This window comes from Choristoneura fumiferana, chromosome 14 (genome assembly GCF_025370935.1).
Source record: "Choristoneura fumiferana chromosome 14, NRCan_CFum_1, whole genome shotgun sequence".
Classification (NCBI taxonomy): Eukaryota; Metazoa; Arthropoda; class Insecta; order Lepidoptera; family Tortricidae; genus Choristoneura; species Choristoneura fumiferana.
Window position 1 is genome coordinate 15,187,298 of NC_133485.1, and position 16,539 is coordinate 15,203,836.

At 37.7% G+C, this 16,539-nt stretch overlaps 1 protein-coding gene across 2 annotated transcripts; it reads left to right on the forward strand.

The window, feature by feature from the left end:
• Window positions 1-4,297: 4,297 nt before the first annotated feature.
• On the forward strand, window positions 4,298-13,039 carry LOC141435287 (antichymotrypsin-2-like). Of its 2 annotated transcripts, none has more exons than XM_074097985.1 (9): window positions 4,298-4,383; window positions 7,150-7,284; window positions 7,596-7,775; window positions 7,870-8,019; window positions 8,117-8,215; window positions 8,837-8,980; window positions 9,402-9,611; window positions 9,865-10,006; window positions 12,746-13,039. In XM_074097985.1, the coding sequence occupies exons 1-9, from the start codon at window positions 4,330-4,332 to the stop codon at window positions 12,964-12,966; spliced, it is 1,335 nt and encodes a 444-aa protein (XP_073954086.1). In that variant the 5' UTR covers window positions 4,298-4,329; the 3' UTR covers window positions 12,967-13,039. The 2 variants fall into 2 exon arrangements, with proteins under 2 accessions (XP_073954086.1, XP_073954087.1); XM_074097986.1 differs by lacking the exon at window positions 12,746-13,039 and adding an exon at window positions 11,586-12,016.
• Window positions 13,040-16,539: the final 3,500 nt, after the last annotated feature.

Sequence of the window (16,539 nt, forward strand, 5' to 3'; positions counted from 1 at the left end):
GGTCGTGGATTTAACGAGAGGTCGTAGAACGTTTCTGACACTCGCGATCACAATCCAAATGACAGATTTTGTACGCGAAAACGGTCAGACAATACGGTCTGAGGTCATCCGTCAATCTCGTTGGAGAACGGTCTATGCTGCGCTTACCGATCCGCGGTCTCCATTTGAGCACTTTTCGGCCCGAACGACCATTAATATCAATACATTAATACACAACCACAATACAATGTCTAGTGGTAGGCTTAGTGCGGAAGCAAAATGCCTCATCATCAGCACATTTACTTTTATCAACACGGCTTGCGTCGTCAGTTATCGCTTCGTTTATAACGTGGCTTTGTTTACAAGTGAGGGCGTTGCTCTTTTGCCGACTAACCTCGAATATAAGCCAACCAGTGTGTTACGACTCAACACTTATTTCATGCAATACAGTGTGTGGCCAAGAACCGTGGATAATATTAAAAACAGAGGCTCTATTATTGGTCACCGGTAATTGGATCATCATGGTCCCTCCCACTTAATTAAAATCAGAACTTAAATTTTCTTCTTTTTTTTCTAACAAACTTAATCGAAAATTCAATGTATGTACGCCATCCTAGAACCCAACTGACGCCGTCAAACAAAAAAAGGAGCTATAGAAAAGGGAATTGCAATATATGAATATGAATATGAATATGAATATGAATATGAATATGAATATGAATATGAATATGAATATGAATATGAATATGAATATGTAAATGTTTCTTGTGGATCATAGGGGTACAAAAAGGGCTTTTATTAAATTCCCCGGGATAGGGGCTAGCCCGTTTTTCATTCTTATAAAACAGTATCCTACTAATATTATAAATACGAAAGTTTGAGTGAGTGAGTGAGTGAGTGAGTGAGTATGTTTGTTACTCTTTCACGCTGAAACGGCTGGACGGATTGGGATGAAATTTGGTATGTAGATAGCTGAACATCTGGAATAAAATATAGGCTACTTTTTATCCCGATATTCCGACGGGATAGGGATAAAATCTCGAAATATCAACCGCTGGGCTTAGAGTCATGAAATTTGATAAGTAGGTAGCTGGACGTTTGAAATAACACATATGCTACTTTTTATCCCACGGGATAGGGATAAAATCTTGAACTAATAACCGCTGGGCTTAGAGCCCTGAAATTTGGTATGTAGATAGCTGAACATCTGGAATAAAACATAGGCTATTTTTTATCCCGATATTCCCACGGGATAGGGATAAAATCACGAAATAACAACCGCTGGGCTTAGTCATGAAATTTGATAAGTAGGTAGCTGGACGTTTGAAATAACACATAGGCTACTTTTTATCCCACGGGATAGGGATAAAATCTTGAACTAATAACCGCTGGGCTTAGAGCCCTGAAATTTGGTATGTAGATAGCTGAACATCTGGAATTTTCTACCCCTTGATTTGAGAAGAAAGATAAATGATATTGTTTATCTTACAAAAATCTTATCAGGATCCGTTGATAGTCCAGAGTTATTAAACAATATCAATTTTCGTGTTCCCAGAGCATCAATTAGAAATAACTATCGACCTTTGGCGTTACCACATGCGAAAACAAATTATCGTAAAAATTCATACTTTTATCGAGCTGCGAGGTCGATGAACGAACTGTGTCAGCGTTATGAGGATCTAGATCTGTACCGATTAAAACCTGCTGTAGTAAGAAACCGTATAGCATCAAATTTCTTTGCTCCTCATCCCGGGGCTCAGTCGCCTCTTTGATTTTCTGTTTTTGTTCAAAAAAATTATTTTTTGTTTTCCATTTAGTTTATTTTTTGTGTTTAGTTTGTTTTCCATTTTTTTGTGCTAATGTTTTGTGGAAACCTTTAATTGGCTCTATTGTTAGTTTTCCGAATAAAATAAAATAAAATAATAAAATAAATAATAAAACATAGGCTACTTTTTATCCCGATATTCCCACGGGATAGGGATAAAATCACGAAATAACAACCGCTGGGCTTAGAGTCATGAAATTTGATAAGTAGGTAGCTGGACGTTTGAAATAACACATATGCTACTTTTTATCCCACGGGATAGGGATAAAATCTTGAACTAATAACCGCTGGGCTTAGAGCCCTGAAATTTGGTATGTAGATAGCTGGAAATTATGGAATAAAACATAGCCTACTTTTTATTCCGATATTCCCACGGGATAGGGATAAAATCTGGAAACAACGAAATAACAACCGCTGGGTTTATAGTCATGAAATCTGGTAAGTAGGTAGCTGGACTTCTGGAATAACACATAAGTAGTCTACTTTCTACCCCGATATTCCCACGGGATAAAATGTTGAAATTTCAAACGCTGGGTTTAGTCTTGAAATTTTGGACAGTTGTTCGTGAGGAAACCTGCACAACCCTGCAAAGGTATTCAATGGTATGTGTGAAGTTCCCATCCCGCATTGGGCCCGCGTGGGAACTACGGTCCAAGCCCTCTAATTCTGAGAGGACGCCTGTGCCCAACAGTGCCCAGCAGGACTAGGATAGGCTGGGATGATGATGATGATGATGTTCTTAACACAAAACCCTCAACCTACCATACCTAGGGATAAAATCTTGAAAAAACAACCGCAGGGCTTAGAGCCATGAAATTTAGTATGTAGGTAGCTGGACCTCTGGAATAACACATAGGCTACTTTTTATCCCGATATTCCCCCGGGATAGGGATAAAATCTTGAAATAATAACCGCTGGGTTTAGAGTCATGAAATTTGGTATGTAGGTAACTAGACGTCTGGAATAACACGTAAGGGACTTTTTGACTCGATATTCCCACGGGATACCTAGAGATAAAATCTCTAAATAACAACCACTGGGTTTAGAGCCATGAATTTTGGTATGTAGGTAGCTGGACCTCTGGAATAACACACAGGCTAATTTTTATCCCGATATTCCCACGAGATAGGGATAAAATCTTGAAATAATAACCGCTGGGCTTAGAGTCATGAAATTTGGTATGTAGGTAGCTAGACGTCTGGAATAACACATAAGCGACTTTTTGACCCGATATTCCCACGGGATACCTAGGGATAAAATCTCGAAATAACAACCACTGGGCTTAGAGCCATGAAATTGGGTATGTAGGTAGCTGGACCTCTGGAATAACAAATAATCTATTTTTTACCCCGATATTCCATCGGGATAGGGATAAAATCTTGAAATATTAACCGCTGAGCTTAGAGTCATGAAATTTGGTATGTAGGAAGCTGGATGTCTAGAAAAACACATAGATGACTTTTTGACCCGATATTACCACGGGATACCTAGGAATAAAATGTCGAAATAACAACCGCTAGGCTTAGAGGCATGAAATTTGGATGTAGGTAGCCGTATGTCTGGAATAACACATAAGTACGCTACTTTTATCCCGATATTCCCACGGGATAGTTTTGTAACTAAGGGACCCCATACATCCCCGTATTATTATTATTATTATTTTGTATTTTTTTCTTTAATTGTATACTGTAGTTTTTAAGTATTTTATTAGTAATTATTTTATTTTGAAAAAATGACTGCCAAGTTTCTTGCGGCGCATTCTTCTTGGCAATGATGGTCTTTCCGAAAGCGCTGGTAGTTTAAAAAATGAGATGTAAAAGTGCCCATTGCGGCCTATTTACTGAATAAATGATTTGAATTTGAATTTTGCATTTGAATTTGGATAGGGAAAAATTTTGAAACTTCAGCACTGGGTTTAGAGTCTTGAATTTTGTACAGTTATTCACAACACAACCTCAATGAAGACCACGATATAAATATTGGAAATTTCCAGGGGAATTTTGTAAAATCTCGAAAATTTCAATTGCAGCTACCACACCGAATAGTTTACGCGTGCGAAGCCGCGGGTAAAAGCTAGTAGTAACATAAATATAGCGCGCTCTTGTTTACACTTGTTGCTAAAACTCAAGGTCAGAAGACAGAGCTACAAAGTGAAGTGTGTGTTACCAAGTGCATTGCCATTTCGAATGCTGTTTACTTAAAGCAATCATCTGTAAAACAGTCTGTTTAGTTTGATAATCGAATTTCGTAGTATAAGTTAAGTACCTACTGGCTAGCTACTACGAAACTCGAAATCTAAGTCAAAATCAAAGTCTTTACGTCCCAAGAGCATAGACCAAACTTTTCACTGCGCACTCAGTTTCCAAAATAATACAGTTGAAATCCCAAAATAAATACGTTGTTTTCGCGAATTACATAACCGGCGATCCACGAATTTTGTTTTGGTACTGGGTAAAACCCCTACAGCCTGCGTAGTCGTATATAAGTAAGGACGCAGGCTCATTCGAGCCAGTTTCTGTCTAGACATGGAGCGACAAGTATCGTATTCCGTGGCAAATTTTGCCGCCAAGTTTTGCAATGTGAGTCATTTTATTTTTATCGTTCATAGCGGGTCGATAGTATACCTACAGTTTACATCGGTGCCAATGACACAGAGACCTTGGCCTTTATTTTTAGCTTCTCCGTTGATAAGAAGTGTTTGCATCTAAGCTTATTTAACTTGCTTTGTTTGTTTGTTCGGGTCAAATCTTGAAATTCGAATTAGGTAAATGTTTGCGTAAAAACTTATTTAATTTATTTAGTCCGTCATTTAGATTACTTATCAGAAAATATTGGACGTGTATTTTTTATCAAGCAAACAGTTAGTGGGGCCTCTGACGTCACGCCATGCGACATATCTTAGCACGGCCTGACGTCACGGGTTCATACACCCGAACTTTGACGCGCGCTTGGGAAACAATAACGTACAACTCGGAATGTACGACGTGATAATCCGAAGCATTATTGCTTCCGATTATCATGCCGTACATTATCATGGTCGCGCATTATCAGGGCGTACAAAATATTGCGCGCGCTGTAATGTACGTAGTGATAATGTACGACGTGATAATCTGAATCCAATCGATTCGAATGAATAGACATTTTGCGCCGCGGATCGAGCGAGCGCAGCGAGCGAGATCGATATAGTCGGAGCAGATCCGACCCGGCCGGGCACAGATTACTAATATGTAGCTAGCTACAGATAGGACAGTCAATTATTGTTGTTTCCTATTATTGACGTTGTAGCGCTGTTAAATTTTACAATCTGTGGTACTTGTTTGACAGTCGTAGGGCTTTCCACAGGTCGATATAATCATTATCGATAGTCTCCAGTCAATGCTAGTGATGCGCTCTACGATAAATGGGAGTTACGGATGTCTTGTACTAATTTAATTTTTATTCATACTCGTATAAGTTATGAAATAAAACGACCAAGTGTTTTTAATCATTTATTCATTAAAGGGTCTCTTTGCATTAAATTTATATTTGAATAAAATTTTGAACATGGAGCTATTATTGCAAAGGTTAGAAAAACTTTCCCTTAGACGAGAGTGGTACACCATGAACCATTTCCTTTTCCGTGAACAGGCAAGGATACGAATATCGAATCCGCGCACCTATTCGATCGAACTGAGTATGGTCAAAATGTCTTTCACATACGCGTTTCAACAACTGTTGACTCTTGGTTAAAGCCAGCAAATAAGGGCTAGTCGGTACTAGCAACAACATCCAAAGATTTTGTAAATAGTCGTTTTTGGGCATGCAAAATAGTTTGTCAGTGGCACTTGTTGAACTACAATCAACAACACAACACTTGAATTTTGCCATATTGGAAGTCAGTAGAATATCACTCGCACTAAACACTACCGCAAGTAGAGTATTGTATTGTTAAACAGAGGAGGATGGCTACTCATGGAACTACAATTCGACCAAAACGGGAGGACAACGCAAGAGAATACCCGCACTCAACTCAATGTTTAAAACACAATGACGGGTAAGGACATGACAGTAAAGAAATGGCGGCGGTCCACAGATTGTCATAATATCATACAAATGGCAGCGCTACAACGTCGATGAATGAAACTAAACTGTCAGGCCCCTGCGGCCGGGTTAGGTTGAAGGGCGAGGGCGTGCGAGCAAGGCGTCGCCGCTCTCGTCCTTCATTAGGTTTTTTTTTTTAATTTCAATCGCGGAAATCGTAAGGCATGATAATCGGAAGACATAATGCTTCGGATTATCACGTCGTACATTATTGTGCGTACATTATTGGTTCCCTGCTAGTTCGGTACAGGGAACCAATAAATGGCAAATGGCAGGGAATGCAATAGTGCATTAGCACGGGATGATAATTCGTGCACATAAGCACGGATTATCAGGCCGTGCATTATTAAGCGTGCATTAAAAAGTCGTACATTAACTACACCCGCGCGCTTCAGCTTTGCCGTTTTTAGGGTTCCAGAGCAAAATGGCAAAAACGGAACCCTTATAGCTTCGCCATGTCTGTCTGTCTGTCGGTCTGTCTTTCTGTCCGTCCGTCCGCGGCTTTGCTCAGGGACTATCAATGCTAGCAAGCTGTTATTTTGCACGGATATAAATGTAAACTATGCCGACAAAATGCTACAATAAAAAATTCAAAAAAAAATTTTTTTATGGTATCTCCGATAGAAGTAGTGGGGGTAATTATTTTTTCTCATCTAACCCTTTAGTGTGGGGTAGTGTTGGATAGGTCTTTTAAAACCATTAGGGGTTTGCTAAGACGATTTTTCGATTCATTAATTTTTTGGGAAATATTCAACTTTAAAGTGCAAATTTTCATTAAAATCGTGCGTGTACTTTAAAATCAAAACCGGTGGATGGAAAAATTTGAAAAAATTCAGGATGGTAGTAAGTATATCAAACTTTCAAGAAAAACTATAACGGCTAAGTTAGCTTGAAAATTATTAGTAGTTTTACTCTTAAATAGCCTAAGGTATAAAATATACCAAAACTTGGAAGATTCCGTATAAAATAATCCTTAGAAAAAATTTACTTATTTTTTTCGTAATGACCCCTATTAATGAACCCTATTTTGGGCGTGTCCGACACGCTCTTGGCAGGTTTTTTGTTTTTGTGTTTTTTTGCTGGCATGACGCGTAACTTTAAATGGCAGACGAACTATATTTTTTTCAGAAAATAGGCCATTCCACGTACCTACTGACTTGAAAGGCACGGCAATGTAGGTTGTTTGAATAACAATTTTAGTAAAGACAGCAAAATAAAGTTGTATTTAAAAAATAAAAATCCGTCTAAATTCTTTTATTTTCCAGGAACTGGGAACAGACAAAACTTCAATATGTTCCCCGCTGTCTGCTGAGATAATGCTGGCGCTGCTGGCGCTCGGCTGCAAGAACCAGTCCCATGATGAGCTGCTGAAGGCTCTGGACATGACTGACGATGATGCTGTAAGTTACGGAAGTCCGTTTTTGTATCCTGTTTCAAGTGAATTAATAACGTTAGTGTATCGTTCCACATATTTAACTTAGTCTTCATCGCTGTTTAATATATGGTTTTTAAATAAAATTGCTCTCGTAAAGCGTCTTTTTGTATTTGGGCATCTTCACAAAAAAGTGCACCTTTTTTTAATAATAATAAAAAAGATTTTTCCCGCTCACAATCAAGAACACAATCGATTACGATAATGTTCGCTAATTGCTGGTCCTAAAATATCAAGCAAGCATTTCGAATTAAATTTAATCGCGGTCTTATTTTCCAGATACGCTCATCATACGGATTCCTTACATCGACCCTGAAATCTGTCCAAGACGCTGCTTTAAATGTAGCCAACAAAGAACGGAAGCCTGACGATAAGTACGCTAATAATATATTCCAGTTCAGCTTGGACCAGCTCGATTTTATTGGAAATGAATCTGCTGCTGCCAACATAAATAATTGGGTAAGACAAGCTGTAACGTATTATAAAAGTGCTGGATTGTAATCTTAAATACAATTCAAAAATGTAAACTATAGCTAATTGATTTCGTCTCCAGGTTTTAAATGTAGCCAACAAAGTGTACTTGAAGAAGGGTGGAGAACTAAAGCCCGACATAGAGAAGGACGCTAGGAATGTATTCCAGTCAAGCTTGGACCAGCTCGACTTTATTGAAAAAGAAGCTGCTGCTGCCACCATTAATAATTGGGTAAGACAAGCTGTACCTACGGTATTATAAAAGTGCTGAATTGTTATCTTAAATACAATTCAAATTGGAAACTATAGCTAATTAATTTGTTCTCCAGGTAGCACAGCAGACAAATAACAAGATCAAAGATATAGTTTCACCTGACATGATGAGTGAAGACACACGTGTAGTGCTGGTCAACGCGATTTACTTCCAGGTAAAAAACACTTCACTTCACTACTCGAACGTTCGTTTCGTGGGCACTAGAATATTGTAGCTGATTTCAAATGAAGGTCGTTTATTTTCAAGCGTAGGTACCATAAGCCATCTTAGAGCTCATGAGCGTCAAACAAGTGACTAGGATTAAAAGTGGTTGCCATGGCCGAAATTGGTCGGATCATCATCTAAGGCTTGACTGTGGTCAGACGCATACGTATTAATTGATGATAAAAAAACTAGTAGATTAAATGAAATTCTAAATTATTTAGACATTTTCGGCCTTTATACATCTCAATGCGAGACATCTTCAAATTGATCACTATAGCCTTAAAAAGCTGACTAGAATTACTTAGAGACGATGGAGTGGAATTTATTGTTTAGCAGTTTAAAGAAGGATGAACGTGCGTCACATTGCTCGAAGGACAGATAACCGTTGGAGGAGAAAACTTCTCAAGTGGCGACCACAAACTGAAAGACGAAGCGCTGGGCCTCCTACTGTCTAGGACTAGCCTTTTTTAGTGGACGTCTTTCGGTTGATGATGATGATGCTGCGGCTGATGATCCGAATGATGATATGGACAATTTTCGAACGATATTTTTATTATTTGAACGTTTTCAGGGTCTCTGGGTCAAACCATTTTACGCAAGTGCTACTAAAAACAGATCATTCCGTGTAAACGAGAGAACCACAATTCAAGTTCCCATGATGTCACTAACAGAAACATATTTTGATTATGGTGTCAGTAAAGAATTAAAAGCCAAGGTAAGCTATCACAAAAGTGTCAAATAGTGAGCACACATAACTAGAATATAGGGTACAAGCAATTTTTTTAAAAGCAATTTTAAACGATCCCCACGGAAGATCAGCGCCGTTTTCAAGACCAGCAGATTGTTGATTTGGGACCATTTCGTGACATAGACATTTTTTTTATTTCATCCATTTTCCCATATTTTCACGTAGGTATACCTAAATATTTTCTTTTTTTCTTTATTTCAATCTATTTGTCTTTTGCTTTATCGTCACTCTATACGCATATTCCTGTCATCTCTTATGAAGAGAACTTAACTTCATTTCAAATTTCGTTTCGATTTGTCAGGGACCTTGTGCCCATTTGATCCAAGGCACCACATTCATTTTAGTCCAATCAACCTTCGGCCTTACTGAATCGACTTCAATTTTGCAGCTTCTCCGAATGAAATACCAAGGAGGTCAGGCTAGCATGGTGATCGTATTGCCGGATGAAGTCGAGGGTCTAAAGTCCGTGCTACAGAAGCTGGCTTCGGGACACAACATTATGACTGACATAGAATCCATGAGATCTACTGACCTTGATATTGTGATTCCAAAGTTCAAGGTGGAAACCACAATAGATTTGAAAAAGCTGCTGCCCAATGTGAGGTTTATTTTAATTTTTACTATCCTCTGCATTAAGTAGAAAGTGTTTGAAATTTCAAACATTATTTTTAGGCGTTGAGGTGACCATTAAATACGGCGTAACATGTGAAGTTTCTAAGTTCGCGTAATCAAAAATGCAACCGCTAGATTTGTTCAAAACCGGTGGGAATTAAGATCTATAGGGTACTTCTCATAGAATTATTTTTTTAGCAAAGTACTATTAGTGAATAAAAATAAGGATGGCATTTCAGCTAGGAATCAAGTCCATATTTGATGCCAAGAACGCAGATATCGATATGTTGAAGTCAAATGAGAAGCTGTTCGTGTCTGATGCGATCCAGAAAGCCTTAATCATAGTGGATGAGAATGGCACCAAAGCGGCTGCTTGTACAGGTAAGCATAATGCAATACGTTTGAACTTTGAACTGATTGAATATGACATTTGCAGTATTACCTATATACGTAAGATCCCACGCTTTTAAGCCAACTAACCATGGGCGATCACCAAATCTTCATTTGCTGTTAGTGTGGTCTTCAATGATGAATTATTAAATTCGTTAACCTTAAGTGTACGTTTCTTTTATATTATTGAATAGGTACGTAAACTGTTTTTTGAAACTTAACTTGGATTTATGAAACTCCAAAACATTATCTTAATTCGGTTATGGAATGAGAAGAAGTCCTGTCGAAGTTTTCCCAACGGATTACAGAATGAGGTTCTTCAAGAAAGGAGTATACGGGGTTTTAAAGTCGAACATGCGCTTTAAAAGGCATGCAAATTCCATGAAACTGCAAGCGTTCGTAGACTCCTTAGCGTCAGCTATGGTAGAAAACCATAAGAAATAATAAAATATTCGATAGATAATAAGTACAGCTAAGTATAACAGACTTGATGAACATTAGAACCAATCATCAGATCCTTGAATAAATGGACGAACGTCTTGTTCCAGTAGTTAATTCCAGTGCAAATTATGATAAGATGTGGTAGTTGAAGAATAAAAGAACGCTTCGTTGTCAATCATAATCTTCCTCTACCTGCTGACTGCTTGCCAGATCCCTCTATTTAGTTTGTGACATTTATGAAGGCAGCTAATACACTCAATCTTCCTTCACCGAAACTAAAATGATTCTATCTATAATAATTTACAGAAAAGGGTTAAAATAAAATTTCATTTTAGGCGTGGTTAAATATTTAAAGTTTGTCTGGACTTGGAAAAATCTATTGTTCTTCTGCACGATGACATATCCACGTCTTTCAACATACCGTAGTGCATCATATTTACCTATTCCTTTATTTTCATGAGCCTTAAAACTTTGCTCTGTCTGTCATCATATCACATCTTCTTGTTCAACTGTATCTTCTTCTTTGTAGTTTTTATGTAACTAGCTATTGCCCGCAATTTCGGTGGTTTAAAATTATCGAGGTAACAGACAAACAGACTGAGTTACTTTTGCATTTGTAATACTGGTAAGGATTTCTTTTAGGAATACTCAACGGTATACAACAGACAAATGTTAAAATAGAGGCCTCCATTACCTTCCTCGCAGACGAAAATACTGCACTCAAACAAAAAATTTAACTGCTTGAGAACGCATTGAAAATTAAAACCGACCAAAATCGTAGTCTTTAGCATTTATTGTATTTTCGGTTGTTTTGTATCTTGTCTGTTTTTTTTTGCTTCTTTTAATTTATCATTTAAAATTCTTCTTCCTGCTAAATTGTTCTCAGATTTTCTTATTCATGGTATTATTTTTATGAAAGCAGCAAATAAAGAGCAGCTTTTTTTCATTTTGTTGTACAAGTTTTTTTTGACTTTTAATGAAAAGCGATGGTAATAAATCATTAACAAAAATGTTTTTTTTTTTAGAATCGTCGTTGTGAGTATATATTGAGTAAACCGGATTTTCCTGCCTTGTTTTTTCTTGTTTTGTATGTATAGAATATACCTACTTACCGCTTTTCTTTTTCCAGTGTCGTTCGGGCGAGAGATTTGCTACCTTCCTCGTCAGCGCTTCATTGCCAATCATTCCTTCCTCTTCCTGCTCATTGCTCATCAGATTCCACTCTTTATTGGCGTTTACAAAGGCAGCGAGTTTGCAGCATAAATTAAACTTCCGAACCTCACAATCTCTAGTGCTTTCACGTATGTTTTTTGGTGGTTTAAGACGATTTTTATTTAATGATCTTTACATTTGTTACCTATTTTATATTTGATATGATAAGGTGCAAATTTATGCATTGTTAAATGGATAATTACAGCAATCAATCTCATCGTAAGCCGCTTATCCATATATTCACTTTATAGTATTTAAATTAAGTAAATTTTTAAGCCATGTTTATTAGTTAGTATTATTATTTTACTTTTATTATTTCCAAATAAAAGCTTGTTTCGTTAATTTTCACTGTTACTTTTCAATTTTCTTCTTTATCCTTTTAGTTTAGAGAGTCCACTATTTAACCAGACTTTGTCCAAACGCCCAACACCAATATCAATTTAAAAATATTACGACCGTTTTCAACGCGTTTACATGATTAGTGCTTCTAATTTCTTCTATTTAATTCTATTCTACAACAACAAATCATTTATTTTGTTGCAGCATTTGATATCAAGTTTATGTGCGCTAGATATCCTCGACGTTTCGACGCCAACCGGCCTTTTCTCTACCTACTGACTGCTCACCAGATACCCCTCTTCATCGGCGTGTATCAAGGCAGTGAATATGCTTAAACTACCGCTACTATCAAAAACGTTTAGATTTGCATCGATGCGGATTGCGTAGGTCCCTTTTTCCTTATTAACGTTTTAGCAAATAAAGACTTCACCTTTTTTTTGCCTTTGTACATTGTCAATGTCAATGTCTGTCAACTGTGTTCGTGACTTATTTAGTACAATAAAGAGTTTACATACAATACTTCATGGTCTATAGATAAGTAAATTTATTTTGATTAAATTTCTCATAATTAAACCGTCCGTTGTAGAAATAACTGTGCTGCCACATCAGTGATTGCTAATGCTTGGGGCTCACTTAACCCGTATCCGCAATCATCAAGCCATAAGTTTCGTCCAAAATCTCGGTGTTGCAGTCACGAAATCGGACTTTTTGTGAATGGCCAATTTTCGGGATTTTTAGGGAGCAAGTTTGGGGGTCAGTCTTGGAGCGGTGGCGCCGTTGGCGGCTGCTCGGCATCACTTCCATCGACCCGGATCCACGGTTCCGGAAATCCGGAGGGCCCGAATTCAAGTCTGAAGTCCTGCCGCGGCTCGTCGCTATCTCCAAGCAGGGAAGCGACCCCAATTAGGGATCTGTATCGTTTTTTCCCCCGTCGATGTGCTCACTCTAATTCTATTTAATCCTACTTAAGTTCTCACGCCCTAGCCGGGATCTTGTAAAATTGCATTTAAATTAATAAATTTTGTAACCTTATAGTTGGCCTTACAGTTATTTATCTCTTTAGTACCTACCTCTAGTGGTGACGCTAACCGTCACATGCTGTGAAAATACTCATATAACCCTGGAGGGTTTCGTTTTAACCAGAGATTTACGAGGTAGCTGAGCGGTGCTACAATGTGGAATGATGTGATTGTTTCCACCTGAGATGTCTGAGGTCGAGCCGGCAGTGAGCAGTACTTCGCAACAAATTCATCGCATACGTCCCTCACTTGTTTCGTATATATCAAAACCTCGCTTCGCTGAGCTGTTTTCACAAAACCTGCGCTGAGCGAGGATAGTTAAATGAAGCGTTTCTATTGGTTCATGACAAACACATTCCTCGCAAACGCATTCTCGCACTTCTCTGATGGAAATGCAACCTTAATAGAGTCCCAGCGTGAATAAAAAGTGGTAAAAAAACACGACCGTTAGATAATCTATCACGAAGTATGTTCTTGTGTCTTTCTTTTTGTGTAGATTTGCCGTTTTTCCTATTTTCAGCTGAAATGGGCCACTTTTGTTGCGCCTGTCGACGAGTTTCGTTGCCAACCATCCTTTCCTCTACCGACTGCTTGCTCGCCAGATTCCCCTCTTCATTGGAGTTTATGAAGGCAGCGAATACGCTCAAACATGTTCCGATGAAACTGAATTATTTAAAAATTGAATTATTAATTAGTTAAAAGTGTGAAGGAATGTAGCACACTCAACAGCCACCGCAGTGTTAAAACCAACCATTTATATGTGCTCAATGCAAAATTCTGTAGCTGCTCTTTTGACTTAAAGTTTGATCTTGTTCTGGTAATTTCGATGCATGTCTAGTATGTTGGATTCTTTAGCATATAAATAGCGTTATTTAGCATTTAAATCTGACCCTCAAAAACTGACAACATTACGTCACTAGATCAAGATATTAGAAATAAAAATTACATATTAATAGCACCTTTTGTATGTTTGAAACTGAAATAACTATTCTGCCCTGCCCTGCTAAGCCGAAGGGCTCTATGTCTGAGATACGCCCTTTTAGTTTTTTTGTTTCATTCGATAGCCAAACAAATTTCACATCTTATAATAATATAAGCCAAATAGCGCAATCTAACTTAAAACGATTAAAAAAAACACTAAGAAGTTTTTTCATATCTCAACTTTTCCTTAAATTAGGTTACGAACTTACGAGATTGAGAGCTATGTCGTTTTTATGAAGCCAAACAGCCGTATGTCATGACATAGGCTAAATCCGGCCAAGAGCGTGTCGAACACGCCCGAAATAGGGTTCCGTAGCCATTACGAAAAAATTAAGTACCTAATATTTTTCTAAGGATTTCGTATTTTATACGGAATATTCCAAGTTTAGGTATATTTTATATTTTAGGCTGCTATTTAATCTTGAACTACTAATAATTCTCAAGAAAACGTAACCATTATAGTTTTCCTTGTAAGTTTGATATACTTTCTACCATCCTGATTTTTTTTTTAATTTTTCCACCCACCTGTTTAGATTTTAGAGGGGGGGGGCACTCGATTTTAATGAAAATTTGCACTATATATTCGTACAAAATTACAGCCAGACAGACAGACATGGCGAAACTATAAGGGCTACGGAACCCTAAAAATAGTTAGGGACCATTAACGGCATTCAATTTTCAAAGCAATGTGCGTGTTCATCTTTATAAAGACAAGGAAAATAGATTAACTCATAGGGTTAATTGTTAACATGTTAATTTAAGCCACTAAATTAAAAAAGTAAGTAAGTAGTCGAAGTAAGCAAAATGTTATGACAGCCGGACAGACAGATGATGAACAGACCAACATCTTTACCCGATCTAAAACGAAAACGCTTCGCTTGCGCTTCACTACGTTCTCTCGGTCAGTAATACGGCTAATTACGTCTCAGGCTCTAATTACCACACAACATGTTTCCGATTAATAAACATGTTGTCTTGTAAAAAGAAAAAAAAATGTTAAGGCACTAAATGCGTCAAAAATAAAAATGTAATATTGATTTGGTTGTTTTATTTATCTTAAAGTAAGGGGCTGTTTCACCATCCATTGATTAGTGTTAACTGGCAGTTAGGTGTGATGCCGTCTCTATTTATTTTGTTCGAATAGACGGAGACGGCATCACATTTAACCGTCGGTTAACGCTAATCAATGGATGGTGAAACAGCACCTAAATGTAGAAAACAGCTGGCAGCGCTAATATTTCTACACCGAGCATGGTAAATTGACTCATTATTAGGGTTCCGTTCCCAAAGGGTCTCGTTCCCGTCCATCAGTCTGTCTGTCCGTCTGTCACCAGGCTTTATCTCATGAACCGTAATAGCTGGGCAGTTGAAATTTTCACAGATCATATACCTATTTCTGTTGCCGCTTTAACAGCAAATACTTAAAACAGATTACAATCAATATTTAAGGGGGCTCCCATACAACAAACGCGTTTTTTGCTAATGTCTAATGTTAATTATGAATAGATAATAGTAGAACCCTTCGTGCGCTAGTCCGACTCGCACTTGGCCGGTTTTTTTCTACGTTCCTATGTTCTTTACGTTACATGACTTGCGATATATAATTATAATTTCAATTTCAATATGGTGATAGAATGAAATCCTAAGAAGGACTTAGGATAAGCAGCTTTTACCACAGAAGCTAGTAACAGCTAGTTTAGTTTTTAACCCCCCACGCAAATATGCGTATGCGCAAATATAAACGTGTTATTAGTTTGACCGCTAATATTTATTTATTTATTACAACAAAAAAATTACAGCATTACAGTTAGTTTAGTTACCAATGCGCTGTAAAATTCAAATTATGCTATGTGTGTCTGTCTGTCGGTCTGTCTGTTTGTGGCGGCACCGTAGCTCTTAAACGGGTGAACCGATTAAAATGCGGTTATTTTTATTTGAAACCAGGTTTTCTAGCGATGGTTCTTAGACATGTTTTATCAAAATCAGTTCAGCCGTTTCAAGATCATCAGCTCTTTTGTTCGCTGCGGTAGGAATCTTAGACGCATACTGGGTATTTACTTTACTTTCAAACATATGTGGGACCTAAAATTTGACACACCCATGTATACATGTGCATGTGTGCATGTGTGCATGATTATGGAATTCTCGGCTTGATGCTGCAGCCAGGATATCCAGAACACTAGTAGGTAACACTTTTGATTAAACCAGAGCAGATATATCGTGTTCAGTATTTGATTCTACATGAGCTGATGCTACAGCCATGATATCCAGCACACTATACCACGCGCCATATAAATCTGCCTAAAAGTTCATTACTTAATACTCAGTTTTGACACATTTTTGAGATACATTTTTTATGCGACGTCTTTACGTTACTCCCGGATTGTGTTCGAATCGCTTAACGGTATAGTGCCTATTCAATTATTGGAATTATACCTTTATAGTTTTTATTACCTTTATAGTACTAGTCGGGGCAATGAACTTTTAGGCAAAGTGAGGCGGCGAAAGGTATAGCACACTTGCAAAATAATA